This window comes from Ostrinia furnacalis, unplaced genomic scaffold (genome assembly GCF_004193835.3).
Source record: "Ostrinia furnacalis isolate ACB-3 unplaced genomic scaffold, ASM419383v2 OfSCF6310, whole genome shotgun sequence".
NCBI classification, from domain to species: Eukaryota; Metazoa; Arthropoda; class Insecta; order Lepidoptera; family Crambidae; genus Ostrinia; species Ostrinia furnacalis.
Window position 1 is genome coordinate 138900 of NW_021136549.1, and position 12917 is coordinate 151816.

General features: G+C 37.6%; 2 protein-coding genes across 2 annotated transcripts; both read left to right on the top strand.

The window, feature by feature from the left end:
• The first annotated feature begins 2120 nt into the window (after positions 1-2120).
• On the top strand, positions 2121-4117 carry LOC114362265 (high mobility group protein D). Its single transcript, XM_028317576.1, has 4 exons — positions 2121-2268; positions 2886-3048; positions 3126-3269; positions 3353-4117. Exons 2-4 carry the CDS (start codon positions 2899-2901, stop codon positions 3422-3424), a joined length of 366 nt encoding a protein of 121 aa, XP_028173377.1. The 5' UTR covers positions 2121-2268; positions 2886-2898; the 3' UTR covers positions 3425-4117.
• A 1391-nt stretch (positions 4118-5508) lies between these two features.
• Positions 5509-11100, top strand: Lst8 (MTOR associated protein, LST8). Its single transcript, XM_028317580.1, has 7 exons — positions 5509-5828; positions 7535-7687; positions 7792-7853; positions 7944-8097; positions 8489-8679; positions 9429-9571; positions 10167-11100. Exons 1-7 carry the CDS (start codon positions 5697-5699, stop codon positions 10280-10282), a joined length of 951 nt encoding a protein of 316 aa, XP_028173381.1. The 5' UTR covers positions 5509-5696; the 3' UTR covers positions 10283-11100.
• The last annotated feature ends 1817 nt before the right edge of the window (positions 11101-12917 follow it).

The following is a 12917-nucleotide window of genomic DNA, read 5'->3' on the forward strand; positions in this document are numbered from 1 at the left end:
AGCAAGTCTTCACGACATCATGTAAAATGTCTTAAAATTGGTACTGTGTTGTGTAGGTTCAGACTTCAGACGCATCCTATGATGCTATGATCCTGAGGACGCATCTTAGACGAATCATAGTTTGACGTGGTTTGACTCCGGGTTGGGACCACAACCCATACTTATCCTAGTTACTAATACATAATATAAATGCGACAGTTTGGATGTCTGGATGTTTGTTACTCTTTTACGCATGCACTACTCAACGGATTTTGATAACACAGAATAACACATAGGCTATATTTATGACGATATTATGTGACAAACTAAAATTTCACGCGGGTGAAGCCGCGGGCAAAAGCTGGTCATTCATAGAGTAGCTGTAGAAGAAGATTGTAGGTAATCATTAATACTCGAGCGAAGTGATATTAATTAATAACGTAATTAATACCGTAGCTAATCGTTTTAAACTAACTTCATAAGCCAGTTTTTGTTATTTCGTCATTATAACTAAACTAACTACAAACCATTAATATACCGACTCCTATTTAGCCATTGCATTAATTTAATACTTACCTAGGTAGCTAAGAGCTTGTTGCCTACTTACGATTACGACGATATAGGATGTAATAAGACCTACCTACGTAAGTCCCACCACCACCATCTCCACCTGTCTACTTTAGACCTTTAACCTACTTAGTTTCATGAGTATATCTGTAGAAATTACTTACCTGAAGACATTTTACACACTAAGTAAATGCGCTAGATACACGGGATACTACACCCCACATACAATAAATATGTACAGTCGACAGCACGTCAACGTAATCACAGTGGAATCTTACGCAGTTGCGATAGGGGCGACTTTGCAACTATAGTCTGATGTGCTGTCGCTGTACTACAATCTGCAATACTGGCCTATCGCCTAATGCCCGGCTGAGCGGTGGTTTGCGTACGGCCAGCCGTGTTAGGTACGGGTTCGAATCCCGCGAGACGAAAAATGTTACATGAACGGAAACTGAGTTAGTTTTATTAGCAGGTAATTTAGCATAATAATGTTAATAATAATTTTATAGCACACTGACAATCACACATTACTGATATTATTACGCTAATAATTGTATGCTTCATTAAAATGCGTGGTACCTGTACTTATTTATTTATTGAAACCAAGTAGAATGGGTACCTACCTACTTACTCTTACGCTACTAAACGCTTTTACTTCGTCTACAGTGAAAGTAGAATAAATTACATCCATGAAGAAGATAGCATTAACATTGATCTAGGTACCTACCTAGAGTCCTAGACTAGGTTAACAGAGTATAATGTATAATTTCATTCCATGAATAATCTTAAGCTAATTAGTAGGTAGCGCAAGAATCAGCATCATCATTATTATATTTATACCTAATTGCCTGTCTACCAAAAACCCTAACTGACAATACCTACTCAAGTTTTGTAATGTGTGCTATGTGATCAAGTTGTGATCCTTGTTGTATCACTCTGTTCCTAAGTCCTAAATCTTGGTATTGTAGGTAATGTGTTACCCAAGAATGTATTTTATCGCATTTATCTTAGGTGCTAAGAACATCACACCCTTATCCCAAAAGGAATAAAAACTATTTCTCAGGCCCCTCGAAATATCAAATCGTAAACAAACGTGCCTGCCTGCCATTCAAGCGCTATGTTTTATTGGCGTCCCTTTCGCGCTAACGTTTGCCGCGCTTTTACGTTTTCGAATTAAACGTTGGCGGCATTCAAAATAAAGGCGCGAGTTAATTTTGTTCGTAGTCTGGTATGGGGAGCCTCTGTATGACTGGGTCATTTTTTGATATACTTCTTAAATAAACTTAGGTAAGATATTGATTGTAAATATTTATTTGGGTTTAGAATTGCCTAAATCTTAAATTCCAGGGGTTTTCTCGCCTTATTTTCAAAGAAATTCGACTTTATCACTTTACGAAGTAAATGTATGGAAAAAGAATCGGTATTACAATATTTACTTTATTTCTTAGGACATAAAGTCTATATTCGTTTAGAAGAGGGGGTCAATACGTCACGGATATACGTATTACACGATGCTTCATTGCGTTTATACGGTTGGTAGTAGTGGGAAACTTGGCCAATCACAGGCGACGTAGATGGCGCTGTAGGTCCGACGCGAGCCGACCCCAAGCTAGCTTGCACTGGGAACATTTGCTTCGAGCTCCATACATTTCTTCTGGTTCTCTACGTCTACAGTTTGGTTGTGTACCAGTTCAAAAATTATTTCAAAATTTTTGCCATCAGGTAAGTCAAATCAATTTTCTAAACAAAGTCAAGTGTTATTTTATGTTTATTCGTGTATACTGCGACGTAATTTGTGAAATTAATTTTCGTTCCACGTTGGAATTGGCGTTCAAACATGGCTATAGGCTTCGTCGTACTTTCCTTAGTAAGCGTGGGTATGGCGAAGGACGCCTTATTTTAAATAATTAATTTCTCGGATCTTTTCCATTGGAGGTCTGAAACAGTTCTTCTACAACTTTTAGATCAATAATCACGGGATTATTTGGCAATTATGTCATATTTGCTTATTGCGTATTTTCAACACAATACGTGAAAACAAAATGGCTCGTACAAGCCAAGCCTAGGCCATCGAACTCGTTATATGGGGCGATAACTAATTTCGTGATTATTACTTGTTTTAGGTCATGTTTTTGATTGATATTATGTAGATTTAACTGATCTTTTTATTGGAATTGTGTATTTAGTAATGAGAGAGCCGTAAATGCGTTTCCCGCCAAAATGCCGCCCTAGTTGTAACACGGCGAGGCAAGCGTTTGCTAACACTCGTTTTAGAGTGAAGCATGGTTCTCATAACCTGTTGCCTTGCATTTTCTTGATGTTTTAATGATTATTTGCAGGAAAAAAGTTAAAATGACGGACAAGCCCAAGCGTCCAATGTCAGCCTACATGCTATGGCTCAACAGTGCAAGAGAACAGATAAAAGCCGATAATCCTGGCTTAAAAGTCACGGAAATCGCCAAAAAAGGTGGAGAAATATGGAGGTCAATGAAAGACAAGAGTGTGAGTATATTTGCATAGTTTTGGCCATGTTATTCCTTTGTTTAGGACGCCCATGCTAACCGTCTTGTTTACCGCAGGTCTGGGAGGAAAAAGCAGCGGAAGCCAAGGAGCAGTACACAAAAGATCTAGAGTCATATAATGCCAATGGAGGTGGTGGTGAAGGAGGCGGCAAGAAGGCACAAAAGCGAGGGAAGAAGGGCAAGAAAGCGACAGCACCTGCTGTAAGTATAACCATAACTATCTTGAGATTTTCATCTTCATTGAGTCTTGAACAGTCTACTGATGCCGTGCTTTCTTTCTGCAGAAGGCCAAGAAGAAGAAGGAAGAGTCTGATGACGAGGAAGGCGATGAGGAGGAGGAGGAAGAAAGCGAATGATCTCCCAGGAGCTAAATTTCTGTTCATATTGAATAATTTACTTGGACTTAATTTATTACAAAGTAAAAATGGACTGACTTTCCAAAGTCTGTACAAACGGATCCACAGTTTGCTATTCTAATATTTTACACTTGATTTTTAACATGATCAACAGATCCATTTATTGCAACAAATGTTTTTGGTCTCTTTTAATGAAATTGTTGAATGTTTTGCTGTGTTATTGTACTACTTAGTTTTTGTAGTATTGATAATGTAATGATAGATGTAAGATAACTGGCAGAGTTTGGAAAGTTTCACCACAGGCTAGGGTCTAGATTTCTAAGCCTCAAAAAAAATAATGTTTAAGTGTTAGCATGTATACACCGGGGAATTGTACAGTTAGCCCTCCCTCGTTAAGTTCGCTGTGACTACTGGATGCTCACATCTGAGATGTACCTTATTGGTTTCATCAAAACTTGTATGTCTGCAGCTCTCCCAATTTTTGCTGTAATGTTTTATTTTAAAGCTGTGCTTTGAATGAATATGCCATATTGTATTTGTGTCAGTGTTTGTCTGAATTCTTGGGACATAACAGTTTTGGTAAAACTAAACCAACATGTAAAATTAGAGACTATTTCATGGATGTAATGACTAATTGTTAATTAAACCTACCTCTTCTCATTGTAAATTGCATTGCTTTTAAATGGTACCAAACTTAAATCTAAGAACAGGCAGCACAGGTTTTACTTGTGTTGAGCAATTTATATTATTTAGGAAATTGATGTGTATGTTGTATTTTAGTTAGTTACTAGGTAGGTTTTCGATGTGATTTGTCTCTGAAATTTTACATTGTGTTATTTTGTAAATGAGAATTAGCATTCCTCATGTCAATACGGATTTTACATGTTCAATAAAGTAATTTCATATAAAATATTTGAATCTTTTCATTACTATCTTAAGTGATAGGCACTTGTTTTCATTAGTTTATTGTAGTCATGACAAAATCAAATTGATAATTTATTTTGATAAAAAAAATTGCACTCAAAAAGGAATAGGTATTTTAAAAGAGGTGGTCTTAATGCTGTATGGCATTATCATATAGGTTAACATTAGGGCTAAACCAAATATTTGTGCAAGCAGTGCCTAATACACTACTAACCCACTCGTGTTGATACACAGTCACACCATGTCACAAAAAGTAGGTAGGTATAACGGTACCTACACGTGGAGAGAAGTGTGCATGGTAGAGGTAGTCAACTCTGCTGACGCGTATATTAATTGCAGTGTGTGGTGTGTGTGTGATCGATCTACATAAATGTTTTTATTAACTATAGGATGGCTACAAGGATAACATTGCCGATCATTTAATTAAGTACTAAATTAGCGATTCTGACGTCTGAATCATATCATTTACTGAAATCGTGTTGGCTGTTTATTGATAATATTATCAAGCATAATATCATAGGCGTCTGACATGGATGGCTTGAATTAGTATCGATCGGTCGTCCGGATTGGAGTCCTATTAACACCCCCTCCCACTTTCCCCTTCAGATGCCTCATGCCCTTCGTTACTCAACTCCTCCCGCACCCCGGATTCTGGACATAGCTACAAAAAATGATAACACTTGCATAACTGAATAAATAAATGTGATAAATGCATTTTAAATTCTCAGTAAATGAGGAACTTGATTTTTATTTGTTTAACTAGCTTTCCGCCCGCGGCTTCGCCCGCGTGGAATTTTGTCTGTCACAGAAAAACTTTATCGCGCGCGTCCCTGTTTCAAAAATCGGGATAAAAACTATCCTATGTTCTTTCCCGGGACTCAAACTATCTCTATGCCAAATTTCATCAAAATCGGTTGAGAGGTTTAAGCGGGAAAGCGTAACAGACAGACAGACAGAGTTACTTTCGCATTTATAATATTAGTTGGGATTTCATCCTTAATCTTCTCTTTTACTTAGCTAATCATTCTAGGTCAGTTCCCCCCCAGCCGCGTGCCATAGAAGCTAAACTAAAGAAGCTCAATTCGGAACGTGTCGTAAAATGTAATGTAAAATTAAAAAAAAACGTATGTGTCAAATGTCAAACTTATGTCACAATACAATTGTCACATGAAGTACGTACGTAAACAAACTGTAATTCATTTTGCATTTTGAAATACCCGGAAAATTATTAATATTGTTTGTATTTATGTTTGAAACCTTGTACAATAGCTTCTAAAGGTGTGCCTGTGCCTTGATACAAAACTTGAATAGCCTGTCGTTATAACTTATTAGACAACGTGCCGTTGCAATGTCTATTGAAGGCAGCAGTGGAAGTGGAGGGTCGCAGGTGGCCCTGGTGACTGGGGGCTACGATCACACCATAAAACTATGGCAAGCGCATAGTGGCGTCTGCCTCCGCACCATGCAACACCCGGATTCGGTAGGTAACCTATATGCTATTAATGATCGTTCAAGCCCCTGATGGCAATAAACATTGTCTGGTTTGACCTCTGAGGATTAATAGCAGTGTAGTTGCGGCCTGTAGGTTTTAACTCTGAAATAAGTCTTCTGACTAATGTTGAAGAGAGATCAATTCTTTCTTATTCATAGATAGCACTGGGGAACAGTCATTTTGCGGCATGGTAGTTTAGAGTCAATTCTGTATGCGACTAGTGTGCTGAATACTAGAAAAATACTAGATTTGTCAAATTGACTCTAGATCTTGAGATAAATACTATTAACTGTTTATATGAAAAAAACCAAAATAAAAATACCAATCTGTATAAAAAAAATTTACACTAAGATCCTATTTAAGAACGATATAAAAATTAAAAATATATTTGCTTTTCATCAAATAATAGAAAAAAAAACTACAAAAAGCTTTTTCTGTAAGCTTTTATGTTATGGTTTTGGTCAGGAAAATTCCATAATTATGGCAACAGTAATCAGCCATCATCTGGCGGTCCCATTGACCGTGGATGTCATTCTTCCACTATCCTGATGTTCTGGTAGAACCGTTCTGCTTATTCCTCACTGTAATCACCCAGATTATGGGAGAACGTGTCCAAATGGCTATTGTTAAAAAAAATTAATACTCAAATTAGATCCTTATGTGTTAAATTTTTCAAACAACCAATTCTGAAAAGCCTGGTGCTCTATGACTCCCCAAATATTGTTTGATTACTAAAACAAAGCTTAGCCATGCTTCAGATTCAATTTGTGTTATGTGGTTTACAAATACAGTGTCTTAATAAGAGTACGGATTTGCGGTCAATCGAATTTATTTTTTCCGTATTCAAACGGACGTTTCAGGACGTAAAGGACTTTAATTTGCCTGACTTTTGATCATTTTAGTGATTAGAAAGCTCAGTTCATATCTTTGGCTTTCCAAATTGAAGTCCTTTACGTCCAGCTTGACTCCAGTATGGCAAAGAGTCTTCACGAGTCTTGCAGACGATATTGGACCCCCAATATTTATTATTTTATGGAAGTTTTATAAGACAGTATGCTTGGTAGGTTTTTATCACTACCTTCGTGATCTTATTTCTTTGTTTTTGTAAGTTTAGAAGCCAAATATTAACAAAAACTGTTGGGATTGTAAACGCAAGGTTTTCGTAATGAACTCATATTTTTGAGACAAAAAAGCTCTTTAAAAATTGATTTAAAAGACACAAACTGTTAATTTCAAGGTCTAGTAGCTGATTACTAAATTGTTGTAACTACAACAACACTAATACATGAGTAGAAAATAAAACTTAGTGGGTATAATCAAATTAATATAAGTTTAGGGAGGGTCGTTTAATTTTTTTCATTGATTTCTTGTGTCTCGTTTATCTCAAGAACCAGAGTCAATCCAAAGAAAGTAAATGCACACCATTTATGTCTAATACAAGTATTTACAAAATCCATTAACAAAATAGATGCCGCAGATTTTTTTATTTTTTTTGTTCCGCAGTGTAGTCAATAGATAATCTAATTCGTAAAGTTTGTTATCCATGTATGGATAAAATATAAATATTTATTTATTTATTACTTCAATGAAATCTTACGCTAGCTACAATGACTGAGTTTCTCTTGCTGTTTCTTCCCAGCTCTGACCCAAAAGTCTCTGACATCAACCTTTTTTATTTCTGTGCAATCTTTCAGCAAGTAAATGCATTAGAGATAACTCCTATTGGGCAAATGGTGGCAGCATGTGGGTACCAACACATCCGAATGTATGATCTCGCCAGCGCCAATCCAGACCCCATCATGAACTTCGAGGGGGTCACTAAAAACGTCACCAGAGTAGGATTTCATGTGAGTATGTGAATGAACTGTAATTATCAATACCGTCTTTGTTTTTATATGAATATTTTGTTTACTTATTTACTTCAATGGATAATTTTTTTAAATCATTTTAGGAAGACGGAAAATGGATGTACACAGGTGGTGAGGACTGTACTGCAAGAATATGGGACACAAGGTACCATATTCAAACAAATACTACTTTCTTCTTTTTTTTATTAAAATGTTCAATTTTTTTTTCCTAATCAGATTTGATTTGATTGAACAGAACTGGACGACAGCTGCAATGCCAGCGAATATTCCAAGTGCCGGCACCAGTGAATGCTGTTGTACTCCATCCAGACCAAACACAGATCATGGTTGGAGACCAGAGTGGGATAATTCACATGTGGGACCTCAGAACAGACAAGAACGATCAATTAGTAAGTTAGATTTGTTTATTGAAACTTTCCATAATTTAGGCAGATACTGAGGTTGATGTTACAGTAGAATAAGATCATTATTATGACCTGTTTTAATTTACAGAAAAAATCTGTCCATCCTACTTCCTACTAATATTATAAATGCGAAAGTTTGTATGGATATCTGGATGTTTTTTACTCTTTCACGCAAAAACTACTGAACGGATTTTGTTGAAACTTTACAGTATTATTGTTAATAACCCAAAATAACATATAGGCTATAATTTATGCCGATATGTGACACTAAATTTCATGCGGGTGAAGCCGCGGGCCAAAGCTAGTATATTAATAATCTTCTAACTGATTGCAAGATTGATACACAAAAATAGTTAATTGTTTTAAATCCCTCCAGATACCAGAAGCTGAAGCGTCCATCCAGGACATAGCCATCGACCCGGAGGGCAAGATGATGGCGGCCGTCAACAACAAAGGCAACTGCTACGTGTGGTCTCTGGGCGGCGCGCCTCCGCGGCCCGTCCCGCGCCGACACATACAGGCGCACTCTAAATACGCGCTGCGCTGCAAGTTCAGCCATGACTCCACGTGAGTATCAGATAATGTGATATTATGGTTTTGGTTTTAAATATTTATTTTTCTAAAAGAATACAATTATATTCACTTATAAGAAAAATACAGAATACACTTTATAATAAATTAGCAGCAAGTGCACGCAACAGACAAGCTCGTTTCATTTATGTATTAAATATTGTGCTAGAATTATATTCTTTTGCTTTCTCTAACTTCTAAAAGCAAGACGCTTGGGACATTTTATGGCCTCGTTACGAAAAATTACTAACAGCGGGGTTACTCCAAAAAACGTTATCCGAAATTTCGGATGTTGCCATCCCTCTCATGCAAAGCGAGATGCCAGTATGAGCGACGGTGACAGATAGACCCGGAACTACGTAAACAGCTTTTCATAGTAGCCCTATAGAAGCTACTGTTAATTTGAATTCTTGTGCATGATGTGGTCGGGCAAGCTATTTTGGGAGATGGGAGGTGTATAAATGCTCTGGAGGTCATAATCCCTTTCGGAATTTTGAGGAAGAACTGTCATTGTACCATATTTGAGGGTTGCAGGGAGATTTCTTTGCCGACGTTACCTTAACTCTACAATCACTGCAGCTTGTGTATTGTTTATTGATGTCAACTACCCTATCCCAAAATTTCTGGCAGTGAATGCCCAATGGCATTAAGTTCGGCTATGTACCAATTATATGACATTAAAGGATAAATTTGCCTATGTACCAATATATGACATTAAAGAATAAATAAATCGTACCTGTTTGTAGCATGCTGGTGACGACGTCCGGAGACTGTTCGGCGCGGCTGTGGCGCACGAGCGACTGGTCGCTGCTGCGCGAGCTGCGACACGACACGCAGCGCTGGGTGTGGGATGCCGCCTTCAGCATTGACTCGCGCTACCTGTTCACCGGTGAGTGACTGGGCCGCCGGGACGACTGGGAGACTGTCGAGTGACTGTGGCGCACGAGGCTGGTCGCTGCTGCGCTATATAGCCCTATCAATGAGGATCGTGACAAGTTACCATGATCAGCTCATTTAGTCTCTGCACAGGCGCGAAGCCAGTCCGCAAAAAATGTCGTAATCACATCACAGACACCTAGTAAAATTACAATTGACCACGTTAAAAAGACCATTAGTGGCAACCTTAGGTGGTTCGTTGATAGTGGGGTCGATTTCTAAATGAGCATGCAGTTACAGATACAACACGTGCACTCACGTGCCTAAAGTAGTTTGATGACGTGCTCCACCTTAAAATTGAGACACCAGCTGGGAATTCCTTTCACTTTAGCAGATGATTTGTCAAGTTGAGAATTACTTAGAAAAACACGATTCATACACGCGCACGATTGCTTCGAATAGAATAAAGCGATGCGTCCGGTGCCGACGTCCGAAATGAGACTACCCTCAAGTTGTCGATACAAAGTCAATTCAACTCTTTAACCACTGAACTACAAAGGCGTAGTTATTTTATTCTTATTAATGATGTTGCTTACTTCACTTTGCAGGTTCATCCGACAGCTACGCGCGACTCTGGGACGTAGAGAAAGGCACGCTGGAGCGGGAATACTGCGGCCATCAGAAGCCCATCACGGCGCTCGCCTTCAAGGACCAGGCCGTCTAGCCTCGCACGCCTCAAGGAACTTTCTACTTCTAATATAACCTTTGGGCTTCCTCCAGACTAGTGTCTTTCAAGCGTCGTCGTCTCGCCAGCTAGTGTAGACGCGGCGCACCAACTCTTTTTAGAGCACTTTCAGCCGAAAATTTCATACTATGTGACAGCGGATGCATGCCTTCACATTATAGAAACGCTGCTGTCGCGCTTCTAACGCCCTAATGTGAAAGCGCTCTTAAACTAAATATCGTGACGTCAGCGCTGTATTAATTTTCGGCAGCCAATCAGCAGCAACTCGAGAGACGCTAGTGTTGGGAGGTCCCTTAGAGGTAAACGTTGACACTTTTGAGTCTTGAGCAGCATACAACCCACCAATGGATATTTTATTTTCATATAATCACCATGGATTCAGCCTCTGCCAGTGCCTATACTTTTGGTATCCAGTTGCTGCCACTTGACACACAGTCGTTTAAAGTGTCGTACTGCGCATAGCCGATAGCCGCTACCGGACACAGCAACTCGGTGTACCGTGGCGGCAACGAAGTGTGTACGTTTGCGTAGCCTCCTAATGTGATTTCAATAAGCTTGGGGCCTTTCGAACCTAGACACCTGATGACGATGCAAGCGTTTTATTCTTTCAGAGACTAACGACATCATAAAAGATGTACTTTTCTACAAAACCAATGACATCTGTATATTGATTATTCGAGTTTTTGTTTAACGATAGGGCAGCAGTCGAAAAGGTCCGAACTTAGTATAAGATTGATTTATTGTGTATAAATAAACTCTAAAGAAGTTTTGTAAATAATATGTATGTTTTTAAATCCGTAATACATAAGTGATAATACAGAAGACAAATAGACTTGTTAACTCATCAATGTTAACTATTAAATGAATTTGAACGTTTAAACAGAAATAGAATTTGGAGTATATTCTGATTTATTAGTTCTTTAGTTTGGTATAATTATCCTCACAGATATGGAATTATCCTTAATGTAATTATTGACAACTTTGTATAAATAATATGGAAATGGACGCCATAGATGGCTTCAGATTTGTGTTCATTGCATTTACTATGTAAATGTTATAATAAGTAGTTCTTTGAATATTTTTTGTATAATAATAATAAATCATTGAGATATTAACCCAAAGTTTTACTAAAACTTTCCCACACATGTCGCTTTAAATATTAGAATAGAAAATTAGGAAGCATACAGTATCAAGGATCAGTGGTAAGTTAGACGTAAATAAACACACCATATCTTGCGTACTTATCATTATATTTTCGGAATAAATTGTATAATATTTGTATGTATTGCACAGCAACAGACGATATTACAATCAATATATCATTTACACATTTAAATGCAACTGTAGACCGCATTGTCCCAGTCACCGAAGCATCGCCAACTTCCATGTAACAGTCATCCATATCAGTTGGAAGTATTAATACTGGATACGTTTCGAAATCAGATCATTTTATAAATATATCAGATCATTTAATTTCAGTATAATTATTATTATTAATTTTTATATTTAAAAATAATAAAATTTTGAATGTAAGTAAGTTACGTAAAATTAACGATTTGGAATGTGATTAGATAAATGCATTTAATCTTTTCTGAAAATAATGATTTCGACTAGAACGAATTATACATATCTCACTAACTGATATTAAGTATCTATAATAAAAAAAGCTTTAGCTATAAATAAACAAGGTAATAAAATATTTATGCATCACCTGTGCGAATTTGCACGAGACCAATTATTTCAGTTTCAATTCTCTAGAATATATTCGACTATTCGAATAGTGTCATGTTTTGCTTTTAATACTAATTGTACAACTATGTAAGTACTGTTTTCTGATGATAAAGTTTTGTACTACTCAAATTCATCACATAGTGTTGATAGGTGTTGCCTATTGTAGATTGATTTGGAATATTTCAAAATACTTTCATATGTGCCATTTTTTTTAAAATTTGAGGTCCTCCTATGAAAAACATTATCCGACGAACCACAGTAACAGAAACATGACGAGAATTTTAAGTACAATAAATTTCTGAAAGCGCAAAGATGATGCATCGTCACAACATTAATTAATACGAGTAATCTTGAGTCTACCCATTTGGGAAGTGCCAATGCCAAAGCGCACAACTGAGTATGGCCAGCAGCGCGGATACGCGATGTGTTTTTGTATGATAATTTGTCAAAAGACGCACCGTGGGGAATCAGATTGACATCAGCATCCAAAAGGGTAAGTGTAAGTAGTAAAAGGGCACACACAGTGAAACATTTTCAAATTATCGCTTCAATGTTTTAATTCACCACAATAGAAGTGGTTGCGTTCGAAAAGCTCGCTTTCTTGCTAAATAAAATCGAGGCGCTAATATGAAAATGTCCTATCCTTTTAGCGCCTAACGTTTTTCGGAGTAACCCCGCAGGCCCGAATCTATGCTTGCATTTAAGTTAGCGTAATTCCGTTGATACCTAAAGGCTTCCACAGACCAAACGCGGGTCAATTGCAGCGCGGCTGAGGCACACTGAAAGCAGCGCAGTTTCAAAGTAGTTGAAACGCGGGCGGTTGTCAAAAATTTAAATATTCGAAAACCGCTTTCAACGCGCTGCTACCGCCCTGCGTCCGGTG